Here is a 17500-nt window from a genome sequence, read left to right as displayed (position 1 = left end):
ATAAAACGCCAGCGTAGGACAGACCAAGGTGGCGAGAACTGACCGTCACCGTCAGACACGCGCCAGTTCGATGATGATGATGATGATATCTGCCCATAGCCTACACACACCCAATGAGCACGGCGCCCTTTAAGCCTTCGAAACTGTCTTCTTTCAGCAGCGAATTTCTGCGTCTAGTCAACGTCCCTCTCGAAGCTCCCCCTAACATGTAAAGGATAATTCAGGGAGCGAGAGGCGAACTGTAGTGGAAGCTGATTTGTTGAATGTAATCATATATGGATTGTTTTATGCTTGTTTTTGGGTTTTATCTACAAGCGTAATATCCCACCCTTAATAATCAACAATGAGAATGGCTGTCGCCACACACTAATATTTAAAACTGTGATAATTGGACCATTTATATATTATGCATCCTCTCATGTAGTCAGGTTTGTGGTCAGTAAAGTATCTAAAGTATCTATCTATCTATCTATCTACTGTAAAAAGTTCTTGGTTCTTGGCGTCATGTACAGTCCACCTCGAAGGGACGGATGCAGGGAGGGAGGGAGGGAAGGAAGGAGAGATGCAAGTTGTTGTTTCTCGTTTATTCGGTGCGTGTCTATGTACAACACACTGGCTCGGTTCTTGTTCTTCCTCAGTCGAGGTTCCCACGTCGTCCTCCCCGCTTACTTTCCGTATCCATAGCCGCCATAGCCGCCGCCGTAACCGCCACCATAGCCGCCCCCGTAGCCGCCGCCATATCCGCCGCCATAGCCGCCGCCATAGCCACCGCCATAGCCGCCACCGTATCCGTAGCCGCCGTAGCCGCGGTACAAGTTGTAGACGTTGTTGGAGATTCCACCCACGCCGTAGCCTCCGCCACGGCCGCCGCCATAGCCTCCATAGCCGCCATAGCCGCCGCCATAGCCGCCGCCATAGCCACCGCCAAAGCCGCCGCCGTATCCGCCATAGCCGTAGCCGGCCAGGGCCACGGCTGCCACGGAAGCCACCACCAGGAGGGCGAGCAGGAACTTCTGCAGAAAGAAGGAAGCACACGTGGAGACCATACAGGAAGGCCGGGCCCTGGCACCGCCGCGGCACGAGGGCCTGGCACACTCGTGCTGCCTGGCAGGGTGGGAAAAATCGAAAGCAGAAACAAAGCTGACGGCGTAGCTTGTAAACCTGGAGTTAGAGTAATGTGTGTGAATTTCAGTTTGTCTCTGGAGACAAGCAGACAATAATACTTAAGACAGTGACTCCACATCGTGCGAACTCATGAGATGGTGAATGTGTCGTGTTTCTGAGGCAAACTTGTTAGAAACTGTCAATAAAAACAGAATCCAACAAGCAGGCGCCTAGCAAAGGCTGAGGTGACAGTGGAGCCATTACTAGCCAGGTGTAATGATCTGAACAAGGGGCGGCGTGTCTCACCATGCTGTGTGGTTGTCTCGGCAGGAGCGAGTGCGTGCTGCTGCCCTGAAGTCACGGTCTTATATACCGCGGCCCAGCCAGCCCCGCCCTCACGCCTGCCGCGGGGCGGCGAAGTCTCACACCCACAAAAACATTCAAAATAAGTGTTGTCAAATTCAGGTAAAGTAAGCACGTGACCCGGACCCGATCTGCTGCTTGTCAAGTTGCCGTGTGACGTAACGAGGCATTGTGTGTCGCTTGCGTCTCTTGCTTTGTTTCCCTTCGACAACACCTGTGTCACCACCACCACCAGCACCACCACCACCACCACCACCACCACCACCACCACCAACAACAACAACAACAACAAAAACCTGTATATCACTTTAATCCCCAGGTGTACAAGATTATGGTTCACCATTGCGAAGATCTCTCTCTCTCTCTCTCTCTCTCTCTCTCTCTCTCTCTCTCTCTCTCTCTCTCTCTCTCTCTCTCTCTCTCTCTCTCTTCTCTCTCTCTCTCTCTCTCTCTCTCTCTCTATATATATATATATATATATATATATATATATATATATAATATATATATATATATATATATATATATATATATATATATATATATATATATATATATACATTGAATAAAAGTGAATAAGAAACGAAAAATACAAAGGAATATTTTTGACATCAGTATAAGTGACCAAAAACGTTAGTGCTCAAAATAGTTAGTGTGACCAGAAGGGAATGCCATAATACGTAATTACATTGTGGCCAGAATAGTTTATATTGTGGCCAGAAGAGTTAGTTCTGAATAGTTAGCGTGACTCAAAATAGGTACAGAATGACTCAAAAACTTAGTGTGATCAAAATATTTAGATTGTGGCCAAATAACTATGACAGGTGTGACCAAAGATAGAGAGTGACCTTCCTGAAGCCCCGTGATGGCAGGCTCGACAAGGCAGTGTCCTTCCTCATTACCTCGTCATGTCAGTCAGATGTTGTCTCCACTCATGCCCCCACTCAGTAAGCACAATTCATTCTCTCTCTCTCTCTCTCTCTCTCTCTCTCTCTCTCTCTCTCTCTCTCTCTCTCTCTCTCTCTCTCTCTCTCTCTCTCTCTCTCTCTCTATCTCTCTTGGTGAAAGTTTGTCTAATTCTTTGGAGATATGAAATGACCATAATTCTTTGACATACTCGAAAGACAAAAGGCCAAAAATTAAAGAAAGAAAGAAAGAAAGAAAGAAAGAAAGAATAAAAGTATTTGAATTGATGAATAACTTATTGCTATTTTTTTATATTTTTTGTCTTATATTTAAAAAAAAAATGAAAACAGAAGAATAATTCCATGATATATTTGAGACGAGAAAAAATATTGAATAGCTTTTTTTTCGGCACTTTACATTTTTCGGTATTAAAAAAGAGTAAAAAAAAAAAAATATGAAGAAAAAAGTACTTCCTCATTTGTTCCATTATGATTTGTTCTTACCTCACTTCAATCATGGCTACCTACTCATTCGATTCCTACTAATTCCCCGCCGGTAACATTGCACTATACGAGTAGACCCCGTAGGAACATGTGTCACCTACTAGTCACACTTGGTCATTATTGTTCTTAATGTGTAGGGGAGACTGGCCAAAGGGTACAAAAAAAGGAAAAAAAAGACTCATTCAGGTTTCCCACTCAAAAAAAAAAAAGTGAAAAAAAATAGTAATTTTTAAGTAAGAGAGGTTCTGGTCAAGGGCGAACAATGAACACATCAGAGAGACAACACCGTACATCAGTTTGGGGACAAGGCAAGAGAGGCGAGATTGAGATGGTTCAGGCATGTCAGAGGAAGGGATGAGGCACATGTGGGAAGGAGGATGCTGGAACTGGACCTACTCGACAGGAGAAGGAGAGGAAGACCAAAGAGATTTATGGATGCAGTAAAAGACATGCAAGTGGTGTGTGTGACTGAGGAAGGCGGAGAGACCGAGTTTATTGGAGGAGAACCAGCCGTGTTAGCGAAAAAGAAAAAGGTTCTGGTCAAGGGCAACAGACTCAGAAGAAAGACCCCACTGAGGGTGCCACTGGAGTCTTGACACTCTAAAAACCTTGTGCCTTTAAATCAACGTCTACTGAACAGATTCTCTTAGGCACAACTCAGGATATTTCAGTTAATCTATGGTGCTCAGCTGCATTGTGTTTAGCTTATCTCTTCAATATCAAGTTTTTCGATCTGCTGACTACCTGAAATAACCAGCTAAGCGAGACACTGGGAACATTATACACCTGGGATAGACTCGTCATCTGGTAAGGAAAGATGAGATGCATATTTAAAAAACACCTATTGAAGGTAGAAAATGGAGGAGGGCAGTTGATGACATGCAGATGTTGAGACGGAATTAATATGAAAACCTAACAGTAATAGGGAAGCTGCAGTAAACGGATAGACTTACACGTGGCAGTCACAGTGTAATACATGCATATCTGTGTCCACCTATCATTCCTATTCATCAGTTTGTCTACTTTTATCTAAATGTTCCATACTGACTCTGTAGCAACACCCTGATTATTGGTTATATCAAACATATCTACTGCCTTGTGTGAAAATCTGTTTTTCCTCTATATGCACCAAGCTTGAACGCGGTATTTCTTATTTCATCTTGTTTCCATCTTGTCGACATGTACGTCAGCCTACCTACCTTACACCACGAGCTGCAAAGAATGGGGACAACAGAAGACGCCCCAGACAAAACTAAATCGAGCTGCCTAGCTTGTACATTGTGTTGGGGAGGGAAGAAGGGAAACAGAAGCACTAGTTGTTGTTTCTCGTTTATTCGGTGCGTGTCTATGTACAACACACTGGCTCGGTTCTTGCTGCTGCTCAGTCGAGATTCCCGCGTCGTCCTCCCTGCTTACTTCCCATAGCCATATCCGCCGCCGTAGCCGCCACCATAGCCGCCACCATAGCCGCCGCCGTAGCCTCCACCATAACTGCCGCCGTAGCCGCCGCCATAGCCGCCACCGTGGCCGCCGCCGTATCCGTAGCCCGCCGTAGCCGCGGTACAGGTTGTAGACGTTGTTGGAGACTCCGCCAACGCCGTAGCCACCATGTCCGTAGCCACCGCCGTGTCCACCGCCATGGCCACCGCTCATATCCATAACCACCACCGTATCCGTATCCGCCGCCGTAGCCGCCTCCATAACCGCCGCCATAGCCGCCATAGCCCCCATAGCCGTAACCGGCCAGCGCCACGGCTGCCACGGAGGCCACCACCAGGAGGGCGAGCAAGAACTTCTGCAGGAGGAAGGAAACACACGTGGAGGCCAAACATGAAGGTCAGGGCCTGGCACGCAGCGGCACGAGGGCCTGGCACACTCATGCTGCCTGGCAGGCAAGGCAAAGTATTTCTCCATCCAAAAACTGAGTTGTCAAGCTTTCTTTGGTTTCAAAATCGTTCACCGTGGAAGCAATGACAGGAAATATAAATTCCATTGACATTCCTACAGATTGGAAGATTAAGTTCTCGTGAAGCTATAATACAACAGCCATGAAGCGGAAGTGAGACTAATATTGTCACCAAAACTAGATGGAGGTTGCGTGCCGCGTGACCTGCTGCTGTGATGTCTTCTGTGTGCTGGTGTGTTGTGGTGGTGGTGGCGGTGGTGGTGTACCTGAGATAACTGTATAAGATAATCACTACAGTCTAACACAAACTTTAGGTGTGTCGTTAATCACTACGTGCAAGAGTATGAGCAGTGCGGGGAGCGGCGCCTCACCATGCTTGACGAGGTTCTGGCAGATCGACAGGAGCGAGTGTGGTTGCCAGCAAACACTCCACCTTTTATATATCAACCCGCCCTTTGACCCGCCCATGACATCCGGCGCGCCCTCCCGAAAAAAAATAAAATAAATATAAAAACCAAAACAAAAACCACTTTTCCATATTCATTCGTCACAGAAGCAACAGCACGTGCGTAGAAGAAAAAAGCCAATAAAAGAAAACAGACAATGATCACAAATACAGCTGGTGACCTGCACGTAGCGAAGGGCGTGGTGGTGGTGCATGGCGATGGTGGTGGTGACAGTGGTGGTGACAATGGTAGTGACAGTGGTGGTGACAGTGGTGGTGATATTCAACATACCACCACTCATCACTCACAGGTAACATTAACTCAATCTCTCGTTCAGGTTCGCTACTCAGGTGAGGGCCAATGTACTAATGAGTTACGCTGCACCTGGTCTCATCTCACCTGTGCGTGACAAGGTGTGGTGGAGGGAAGGGTGGAGGAAGAGGAGAGGAGAGAGATAGAGAGAAAGGTTTTTATTATGTTAGATTAGATCAGGTTACTTCAGGATATGGTAGATTAGGTCAGGTTAAAATATATAAAGTTAGTTTAGGTTAGGTTAGGTTAGATTTGGTCGGGTTGGGTTAGGTTACGTTCGATTAGGTTAGGTTAGGTTAGGTTAGATTTGGTCAGGTTAGGTTAGGTTAGGTTAGATTTGGTCAGGTTAGGTTAGGTTACGTTCGATTAGGTTAGGTTAGATCTAGTCGGGTCAAATTAGGATAGGTTAAGTCAGATTAGTCAGGTTTAAAATGAATTATAGTGCTATACTAAGATTAAAGGATGAAAGGAAAGGAAAAAGAGAAGAGGACAATTGATGTGGCGAGAGAGCGCAATAAAAAAAAATAAAAACAAGGGAGGGAATTGGAAGAGAGAGAGAGAGAGAGAGAGAGAGAGAGAGAGAGAGAGAAGAGAGAGAGAGAGAGAGAGAGAGAGAGAGAGAGAGAGAGAGAGGAGGAGAGAGAGAGAAAGTAACAATAAACGACAGGAAAAGAAAAAAAGACAATAGACAGAAGAACGAAGAAAACCAAACATAATGAGGGAGGAGGAAAAGGGGAAATTATTTTACTGAAGGACACGAGATAATTTCATCCTGATATACTGTGGCACCCTGTCCTGGTTACCTGCTGATTAAACTAGGTGACTGGCTGACTGACTGGCCTACTGACTGAATGACTGACTGACTGATTGACTGACTGAGTGATTGACCTGAATGGCTGAGTGATTGAATACTTAGCTGGCAAACTGACAGACAGACTGACTGACTGACTAACTAATTGGCAAACTCTCTGATTTATTTATTTTCCGACAAATTGATTGACTAACTGACTGCATTATTGTAAATTTCTTTTTTGTTTCACATTTTTTTTCTAATATACTGACTGACCGACCGATGAACTGACTGTCTGAAGCATTAGCAAACAAATTAATTTATTTTTACTTCCTTTCTTATTTTCTTGACCAAGGGTTGAAACTGAAATTAAACTGAAAACCATGTTTAATTCCCGTTTCGCAGGAAAAAGAAAAGAAAATCAAGACGGAATGTAGAGTGAGCAATACATACGTTTATCTACCAAGCTAACACCATTCCTCTCACGTGCACAGATAATGAAGGACTCAGTATGACAATGAATAAAAAAAAAATAAAAAAAAACTCAATAAAGAAAACTAATAGAATAAATATAAAAAAATAATAAAAAAATAATATGAAAACAATTTAATGAAAGAAGGAAGGAGTAAAAGAGTGAAGAAAGATAAATATAACATTGAATACCAGCAAGGTAATGAAATATAATAACAAACAAACACGTCGATAAATACAGTTCCTATCACTATTACTCTTTATCGTTATTATCTGATTGATAAAAATTACCTACAAAAACTGAAGGTCAGAATAAAAAATAAAAAACACATACTTTACTATTATTTCTCACGTGACAACTAGATTTGAGTAGAAAAAAACATTTACCTTTTACTATATATAAACTTTTTTGTGCTAACTAAATACGTATAAAACACTTTTTTTTTATATATATATTTCACTATTACTTTTTCTTATGCTAACTATCCATGAAATATAATAAACAGTCTGATTTTCTATTGTTATTTATTTCATGTGTTTATTCTTATTCACTAATGTACTCATTTCCTTAACTATTCACTTAATTACCTGGCTTACAGCATATCTACTAATCTTTCGCTGCCGTTATCACTCTTGCTGCTAACACTGAGGGCACTGTAAAAAAAATTACTTGCATGGAGACACGCAAAAAGAGAAAAAAGGGATTATGTTTGTCTTTCCTAAAAAACACAACTATTTAAGATCCTGTAGCACAAAAACAATTATCCATTAAAAAAAAACTGCAAGTGGTTATTGGAAAAAAAATAATATCTAGCAACGAATAAATTAAAACTAAACGTATAATACTCCTTGCTTTATTTTCCTTGTTTTATTTATTCCCTTGTTTGTTTACCTTATTTACTCGTCTGTTAGTTTGTACGTCTGTCTGTCTGCCAGTGTACTGCCGACGTTTCAAGGACGTCTTTCATATAATTGGGTTAAATACGAAAATAAAGCCGAAACGGAATGACTTATGCAGTAGTATAGTAGTAGTAGTAGTAGTAGTAGTAGTAGTAGTAGTAGTAGTAGTAGTAGTAGTATTAGTACTAGTAGTAGTAGTAGTAGCAGAAGCAGTAGCAGTAATAGTAGTCATAGTAGTAGTAGTCATAGTAGTAGTCATAGTAGTAGTAGTAGTAGTAGTACTAGTAGCAGTAGTAGTAGTAGTAGTTGTTTTTGTCGTTGTTGTTGTTATTGTTGTTTCATTGTTACTGTACAATATATTGTTATCAACCTGAAAATCATAAAATATCTTAAAAAAAAAAACAATATGAGACAGAGAGAGAGAGAGAGAGAGAGAGAGAGAGAGAGAGAGAGAGAGGAGAGAGAGAGAGAGGAGAGAGAGAGAGATGAGAGAGAGAGAGAGAGATGCTTAGCATAGGTAAAGGAAACCCACACAGTAGGTACACAATAAACAACAAAATCTGGTAGGTTCAGGGTACGAAAAAGATTGAGGAGTTATAGTTAGCTCTGAAGTCCGTCTAGGAAAGCAATGCATAGAGGCCAGAATCAGGGCAAATAGGGTATTAGGATTAATTTTAGGAGTGTTAGGTTAGGGTAGGGGTAGGTTAGGCTAGGTGTCTTCAGGTATTCATTTAACTACACCAACCGAAGGGAAGATTTCTCACACTCACTAAAGCCTCTCCCTCACTCCCTCTCCTCTCACTGTACTTATCCTTCGCGTTACAAGTAAACAAACGCAGAAAACATAAATAGTGAAATACTATATTTCATTCCTTACATGTCGAACACAGGAGTGGGTGTACTCGTATCTTTCACATAGTTATGGTGTGTAGGGGGTGTCGCGACATGGTGTGTGTGTTGTATGGTGCCTTACTTTCCATACGTATAGCCACCATATTGACCACCATACCCACCATGATCGTAACCACCATATCTACCGCCATAACTGCGGCCATAACCGCCGTGAAATCAACCACGGCCGCTTCCAAAACCAAAGCTGGTAGAACCACCAAGTCCGCTATATCTGCCATGACCGCCGTGAAATCCACCATGGCCGCCTACAAAACCAAAGCCGCGGCCAATACCGCCAAGTCCAAGTCCGCTATATCCGCCATATCTGCCATGGCCGCCTCCAATACCAAAGCCACCAAGTCCACCGTGTCTGCCATAGCCGCCATAACCACCACTGCACCATCCAGAACCAAATGCGCCGCCTAAGCAAGCCTGAGCCACGACTGCCATGACAGCCAGGCAGACCACCATAAGTAGGCACCTCTTTTGATGAAAAGCAAGGCAAGGAAGAGGTGTGTTTTAATTAGTGACAGGTAAGGAGAGGGTTGGGGGAGAATAGATAGTGTGTAGGTTTGTGTCTTTAATTAGTGACAGGTAAGGAGAGAGAGAGAGAGAGAGAGAGAGAGAGAGGAGAGAGAGGAGAGAGAGAGAGAGAGAGAGAGAGATGAGAGAGAGAGAGAGAGAGAGAGGAGAGAGAGAGAGAGAGAGAGAGAGAGAGTGAGAGAGGAGGGGGGGGGGGGGCAGTTAAAACAGTGAACTGGAGTGTCTAATTAGTGACAGGTAAGACGAGAGAGAGGGCAGGTAAGATAGTGAACAGGTGTGAGTGTGTGTGTGTGTGTGTGTGTGTGTGTGTGTGTGTGTGTGTGTGTGTGTGTGTGTGTGTGTGTGTGTGTGTGTGTCTTTAATTAGTGGCAGGTAAGGCAAGACACAACGGCAGGTAAGATAGTTTTATAGGTTTGTTGTCTTTAATTATTGACAGGTAAGGCGAGAGAGAGGGCAGGTAAGATAGTGAACAGTTGTGTTTTGTCTTTAGTTAGTGACAGGTAAGGGGAGAAAGGGCAGACAAAACAGTCTACAGGTGTGTGTGAGTCATTAATAAGTGACAGGTAAGGATAAAAGAAGGTTTGTTTGTTAGCAATGGTAATGAAACAAGTAAAGTATGGAACTATGCAGGTGTGATTGTCCATCTTCTCATTAATTACTCACTGGTAAGAATTTTGTTAAGTCTATTCTAAACGTATTACTTGAAATGTCAATCTACTTTAGCACAGTAATTTTTTTTCTTTCCAATATATTTTTTCTATTCTTGAAGCAAGTATTTGTCTGCCTTACAAATCTTACTTAATTAATTTCTTTTAGATAAAGCATTAAGTGTGTTACTTTCACCTAACTCGCATACAAAAAGAACTGAAACGTCAAATCAAATATCAAATCGAGGCAAGCTTACCATGACTACGAGTTCTTGTGTGAGTGAGGGGAAGTGAATGAAGGAGTAACTGGGATGCGAGTGACGGCTGCCCATCCCAGCCTGTCTTATATACCCGATACCGCGGCCACACTCCGCCCATCACTCCCCTTCATGCCCCTGACCTTCACCCCCTGAGCAGACACTTGATAGATGGAGACGGAGGGCGAATGAAAGTACTAAGTGATGGGTAATTGACGCATATGTATTCATATAACACATAATTATCCGAGAGAGAGTTAGCGAGTGGTACAAGTAATGTGATAAACAGGATTTCTGTGTGTGCGTGTGTGTGTGTGTGTGTGTGTGTGTGTGTGTGTGTGTGTGTGTGTGTGTGTGTGTGTGTGTGTGTCTATGTGTGTGTGTGTGTGTGTGTGTGTGTGTGTGTGTGTGTGTGTGTGTGTGTGTGTGTCTATGTGTGTGTGTGTGTGTGTGTGTGTGTATGTGTGTGTGTGTGTGTGTGTGTTGTGTGTGTGTGTGTGTGTGTGTGTGTGTGTGTGTGTGGTAGATGTGTTTAAATCTATAGTTTTTCTTTTCTCCTTTTCTTTTCTTTTCTTTTTCTTTTCGTTTATAAAACTTGCCAATTTATTAAAAAAAATACAGACGAATAACAGATATTACAAGATATATGTACACTACTTTCTCTCTCTCTCTCTCTCTCTCTCTCTCTCTCTCTCTCTCTCTCTCTCTCTCTCTCTCTCTCTCTCTCTCTCTCTCACCTTAACATGGAAAAATGTGTTTCGTCATATTGATTTATTAACTAATTTCTTTATCTATTGACTTATTACCTGACCTACAACTTACCTACTAATCTTTTTCTGCCATTGTTATTCTTACTTACTGCTAACATTAAGGTCACTGTAAAAAAAAAAAAATACTTGCATAGAGAGACGTAAAAAAGAGAACCAGGAATTCTGTTTGACTCTCTTACACTAGAAACTATTTAAGATACTGTAGCACAAAAACAATATGCATTAAAAAAGTTGCAAGTGGTTATGGGAAAAAAAATAATATCTAGAAACGAATAAATTAAAACTAAACGTATAATACTTATTGCATTATTTCTTTTGTTTTATTTATTCCCTGTTTGTTTACCTTATTTACTGGTCTGTTAGTTTGTACGTCTGTCTGTCTGCCAGTGTACTGCCGCCGCTTCAAGGACGTGTTTAATATAATGGTGCAACTAAACAACACTAATTTTATTAGGTTAAGTTAAATACGAGAATAGCGCCGAAACGGAATGTATTATGCAGTAGTAGTAGTAGTAGTAGTAGTAGTAGTAGTAGTAGTGGTAGTAGTAGTGGTAGTAGTAGTAGTAGTAGTAGTAGTAGTAGTAGTAGTAGTAGTAGTAGTAGTAGTAGTTGTAGTTGTAGTTGTTGTTGTTGTTGTTGTTGCTGTTGTTCTTGTTGCTGTTGTTGTTGTTGTTTTTGTTTTGTTGTTGTTGTTCAGTATATTGTTATCAACCTGAAAATCACAAAAAAATAATAAAAAACGGTACGAGAGAGAGAGAGAGAGAGAGAGAGAGAGAGAGAGAGAGAGAGAGAGAGAGAGAGAGAGAGAGACTCCCTGTCAACCACCACCACCGCCACCACCACTGCTATACCTGAAGTGACCGACATAATCTCCAGGGAACTGAAAAATGCCAACTTATCAGGTGATATGCTATACCTAGTCAACATTATTGGTAAAGTTATTCAGTCACAATTTGATACCTACCTTACAAAACTTGACAAGCTTATTAATGCTAAGGATGAAAAGATTTCATATCTGGATTCAAAAGTCTCTGCTCTAGAAACCAAGGTTACTGAACTCCAAGACACCATTGATGATGTAGATCAATATGAGAGACGAGACACAGTCATAATTAGTGGCCCTTCCCTGCCTGATGAGTCAACACATGAAAACCCTTCTGACCAAATAGTGAACACAATAAAACAACACCTTCACATAAACATGACTCCCTCAGACATAAATGTTGCTCATCGCCTGGGTCCAAAACAACAAGGTAAAAAAAGACCAATCATTGTAAAACTCCAAAACCGTGCCAAAAAGTCTGAATTAGTCCAAGTCTGTATCACAGTTAAGCCACAATTATACATAAATGAATCACTCACCCCCAGACGACGATCAATCTACACAGTGGTACGCAACATTAGAGCACAACACAAACACCTCTTCCAGCAGTGCTACACTTCTGACGGAAAGATCATTGTCAAATTAAAAAATTCCACCTCAAAATACATTATCACATCAGAATCAACCCTGGCTTCATTCCTGGAAAAGCACCCCAGTATTTAAACCAGCAGCAACCTCACAAAAAATCGTAGCCATTGTAAAAAGCATTCAAGTTATCAAATTGGTCAATGATACACAAGATTGTGACATCAGTAATGATGTTTATATTACCTTATATTGGACTATAACCCAAATAGTGCATTCCTAATGCAGACAATTATTTCTCTGTACCCGTTTTTTTTTTTCTCCATTCTTCTTAAAACTTGCATCACTTTATTCTTTCTAACGTCCCCTACCTTTAACTTAACTTCTACCTCTTTTTTCTAATATTATACCACTCTATCCTCTCTTTTTACACTCTCACCCTTCCAAATCTATATTCATACTCCTACCTTACTCACATATCCTGTATTTTTACTTCTTATCTCTCAGCTTATTCTATGAATCTACCTGACATAAATTTATATAACACTCTCTTTAACAATGAAGAAATAAATGATAGAAACAGTATAGATCTAGAAATAATCAATGCTATGTATGAATCAATTAACATAGATAATATTTGTAAATATCATGACATTCACTCCTACAATCTATCACTTCCTACAAATTGCCCAGACTATTTGAATATATTTCATGTTAATAACTCGATCTTTGAACAAAAATTATGATAAACTCATTTCCCTTATTACTTCTCTTCCTAAAAATTCCTGATATCCTGTGCCTCAGTGAAACATGGCTCAGTCCGAACACAGCACCACTCCATGAAATTAATGGTTTTAAATCTTACCCATACATTTAGACCTGTTGGATATGGTGGTGTTGCCATATATGTCAAGGACAGTATCTCCAGTAGCCCACAAATTGATTATTGTATGTGTACGGACAACATCGAACTTTGCACAGTTAAAATCACTGTTGGAAATACCAGCTACGTCATTTTCTTCCCTTTACCGTCCCCATAGTAAACACCACCAAGTCAAGGAATTCACTGACCTTATGGAATGAATTACTTTCACAAAATTTTTTCATGAATAATAAATGCATCATAACTGGGGGATTTTCAACATTAACTTATTGGAACACAATGATCATCCACCAACAAACAACTTCTTGAGCATGATGCAGTCTTGTAACTACATTCCACACATATCCACGCCCTACACGATTCCCTGACGACAACTCCACAAGCAACTCCTTCCCTTCTAGACCACATATGGACAAACTTTACAGCCCCTTCTTCTCCTGGGATTCTTTTTTCTCCTCTGAGTGACCATCTCCCAATATATCTGAACCTCCCCATCATAGAAAAGTTAAATGAGACCCACAAATTATCTTTTCAGGATAAAAAATATTGAAAATTGTGCTAAATTTCAAGCTAAACTATCAGAAGTAAACTGGTATTCTCTATTAACTCACCATGATACAAACATAAATTGCAATGTATTCTTAGACACAATTTACAGCTTATATTACTCTTCATTCTCCCCCAAAGTAACAAAGCAAATCTCAACTAAAAGACTTCAAAACCCATGGATCACTCAAGGTATTATAAAATCTATACATCACAAATATAATTTGTATAAATCTTATAAATTGGGGATCATTGATTTTGATGTGTATAAACAATTTAGAAACTACCTAACAAAGTTAATTCAAATCACAAAGCAAAATTACTACCTACAAAGATTTTCTGACTTTCGTTTAAGCACCAAAAAGATATGGCTAACTATAAATGAACTCTCTAACTCTATTAAAACCACCCAGCTCCACTACAAAATCAGTTTTTCTCAATAATCAAATTTTTGAACACCCAACTTGAAGTATCAGAGGCATTTAATGACCAACTTTACAAATATTGCCCCCAAAACTTGCAAACAAACTTGCCTCCCACAGACACCTCCCCAAAATCATTCCTTCGCGGAAACTATCCTCACTCCATGGTGATGCCTCTCGTAACACCCGATGACACAATACAAGTAATAAATGCCCTCAAAAATAAAAAAGGACATATTGACGAAATACCTATCCATATAATAAAACAATATAATACATTATTTTCCATACCCCTCACAATCCTTTTTAACCAATCAATTAGCACAGGAATGTTTCCAGAAAAATTTTAAACTTGCTAAAATTATTGCAATACACAAAACTGGTAACAAAACTGATCTTTGTAATTACAGACCCATCTCTATATTATCAAATTTCTCAAAAATATTTGAATCTTTAATGAAATATCAACTTATGCTATACCTGAAGAAAAGAGATATTTTAAATAATAGGCAGTTTGGCTTTAGATCAGGATTAAAACACCTTTGATGCCATAAACACCTTCACGTCAGACCTTTATACTGCACTTAACAAAAGCAAATCCATACTTTCAGTCTTTATAGATTTTAGTAAGGCATTTGACACAGTCCAATCCAGTATCCTCCTTGCTAAAATGTACCACTATGGTGTCCGGGGTTGTGTCCATGACTGGTTTCGATCATATTTAAATAACAGACAACAGTACACCATTTTCAACAACACCTCATCCTCAAACTAAACCTGTAGAGTTAGGAGTACCTCAAGGAAGTATACTGGGTCCTATCCTTTTTCTTATATACATCAATGACATCTCTAACATTTCTGACACTCTCCACACTATACTATTTGCAGATGATGCCACATTCTATTTGATAGGAGAAAATCCAACAGAACTAATTAATAAGACAAATATAGAACTTCAAAAATTCTCGAACTGGTGCCTGGCTAACAAACTTACAGTTAATACCACAAAAACTCACTATATTTCTATTCACTAAGACTATTACCATACACCAACCTCTACCCAACCTAACCATACTAAATGAAAGTATCTTACAAGTAGACAAAATAAAATTCCTTGGTGTAATTTTTGACAAAACACCTAACTTTTTAAGCACCATATCTCCAATCTCTGTCTACGGCTATCCAGAATCATTCCCCTACTTCTCAAAGTAAAACACTTTGCCCCAATTAAAATTCTTAAATGTCTGTACTATGCTCATATATACCCACACCTTACCTATTGTAATCCTATCTGGTCCCAAAACCTACCCTTGTCATCTATCCCAGGTTAATATACTTCATAAGAAAATTATTAGAATATTAACAAACAGTGATTTTAATGAACATACTCAACCATTATTTTAAAAGTCTCAATATCCTAAACCTTGCTGATTTATCTCAACTCTCCATTGCATCATTCATGTACAGAAACATTAAATTTAAGTAACTTACAATACACAACCTTTACACAATTACCAAACTCGAAACCAGTATTCACTTTACATTCCCAGACCTAATTTAACACTGTTCAAACACTCTACCATGTATATAGGACCTAAGATTTGGAATTATTTACCAGGTGATATAAAACAATCAAAGAGTCTATCTTGCTTCAAAACAAAATTAAAGAGTCATTTGTTATACGCTTATTAGTTATACACATGTTATACGCTTGTTATATGTTTTATATGTCATACGCTAGCTCATCAGACATTACCCTCATGTACTAGTATCATCACAGTAGTCAATAATTCATGTGAAATGACAATAGTGAAAAGTATATCTAATAATATACTATATTTTCCTGTATCTTATTTATTCAACTTTTTCCTATTATTGATAAATTCTTCATGCATTTACATTGTATTATTAGTGTCAGTATCTTTATTCTTCTTCTTCTTCTTCTTCTTCTTATTATTATTATTATTATTATTATTATTATTATTATTATTATTATTATTATTGTTGTTATTATTATTTATTAATTATTATTATTATTATTATTATTATTATTATTATTATTATTATTGTTATTATTATTATTATTATTATTATTATTATTATTATTATTTATTTGTTAAAAGTGCTATTTTATTCTCTGTTCTGTGCAATTTCTTCCAAAATCAGTATTATTAGGTATTAACAAAGGTAATTTGTGCTTCATATGAGGAGTTCCTTTAGACTTAGCAACTTATTTATATTTTCATATACCCATATTATTATTATTATAGTTACAAATTTAGATTTCCTGTTATTGCACAAGGTACAAACTCAAGGATAATTCTTCATTATATGGACAAGTGTTTTATTACTCTAATATATAGGATTAAATGTTCTTCTTTCTTCTTCTTTTTTTTATATTTTTTTTATTTTAAGTTACTTTTATAATTAGTCCTAATATATAAATAAATTATTTTTTTTTTATTTATTTATTTTTTATTTTTTTTTTGTCTGCCCATAAAGCAGTTGCTTACTAAGGGCTGTTTGTTTGTTATAAAATTATACTAAGTCTTAACTCAACTGTAAAAATGACAAACATAATAAAGTGTTTAAAGTGTTTAAAGTGTTTAAAGTGAGAGAGAGATACTTAGCGTACGTAGAGAAAACCCCACACAGAAGGTACACAATAAACAACAAACTCTGGTAGGTTGAGGGTACAAAAAAGATTTAGGAGTTATAGTTAGCTCTAAACTCCGTCTAGGAAAGCAATGCATAGAGGCCAAAATCAGGGAAAATAGGGTATTAGGATTCATTTTAGGAGTGTTAAGAGTAGATGGCTCTAAGCAATACAAAAATTATATTTGCCGTTGATCAGACCTCATCCGCACTACGCTGTTGCAGTTCTGGTCACCCAAATTACAGGAAGGATACAGATCTATTAGAAACAGTACAAAGGAGAATGACTAAAAAGATACAAGGGATGAGGAGTATTCCTTACGAGGCCGAGACTGAAACTGATAAATTTACATTCTTTAGAGAGACGTAGGTTAAGTGTGGACTTGATAGAAGAGGGTACAAGCGTTATAACAAGAAGGACGTAAACAAAATTCTTAGGATCAACAAACAGGACAGAAAGAAAAATTACGGGTTCAAGCTTGAAAAATTTTGGTTTAAGAAAGATAGGAAAAAAATTGGTTCTCAAATAGAGTGGTAGATAAATGGAACGGACTCAGTAATGAAGTTGTTAGTGCTAAGACATTAAGGAGCTTAAAGAGAGGATTTGATGGATTTACGGATGGGGATGATAGGTGGAAATAGGTAGGTATATTTCATGCGGTGACTGCCACGTGTACGCCAGGTGGCTTCTTGCAGCTTCCCTTATTTTTTATGTTCTTGAGAGAGAGAGAGAGAGAGAGAGAGAGAGAGAGAGAGAGAGAGAGGAGAGAGAGAGAG

General features: G+C 39.1%; 1 protein-coding gene and 1 long non-coding RNA gene across 2 annotated transcripts; both read right to left on the bottom strand.

The window, feature by feature from the left end:
• Positions 1-571: 571 nt before the first annotated feature.
• LOC135110706 (keratin-associated protein 19-2-like) lies at positions 572-10104 on the bottom strand. Its single transcript, XM_064023337.1, has 2 exons — positions 10040-10104; positions 572-1013 (listed from the first exon to the last, which is right to left on the bottom strand). Exons 1-2 carry the CDS (start codon positions 10040-10042, stop codon positions 666-668), a joined length of 351 nt encoding a protein of 116 aa, XP_063879407.1. The 5' UTR covers positions 10043-10104; the 3' UTR covers positions 572-665.
• LOC135110710 (uncharacterized) lies at positions 4193-5961 on the bottom strand. The gene is made up of 2 exons (XR_010273381.1): positions 5154-5961; positions 4193-4671 (listed from the first exon to the last, which is right to left on the bottom strand). It is a non-coding gene; the product is annotated as an uncharacterized LOC135110710 (long non-coding RNA).
• Positions 10105-17500: the final 7396 nt, after the last annotated feature.

The sequence above is a fragment of the Scylla paramamosain genome, chromosome 20 (genome assembly GCF_035594125.1).
Source record: "Scylla paramamosain isolate STU-SP2022 chromosome 20, ASM3559412v1, whole genome shotgun sequence".
In the NCBI taxonomy this organism is placed as follows: Eukaryota; Metazoa; Arthropoda; class Malacostraca; order Decapoda; family Portunidae; genus Scylla; species Scylla paramamosain.
The sequence above is the reverse complement of the archived record's forward strand: the minus strand, read 5'-3'. Positions and strand labels throughout refer to the sequence as shown.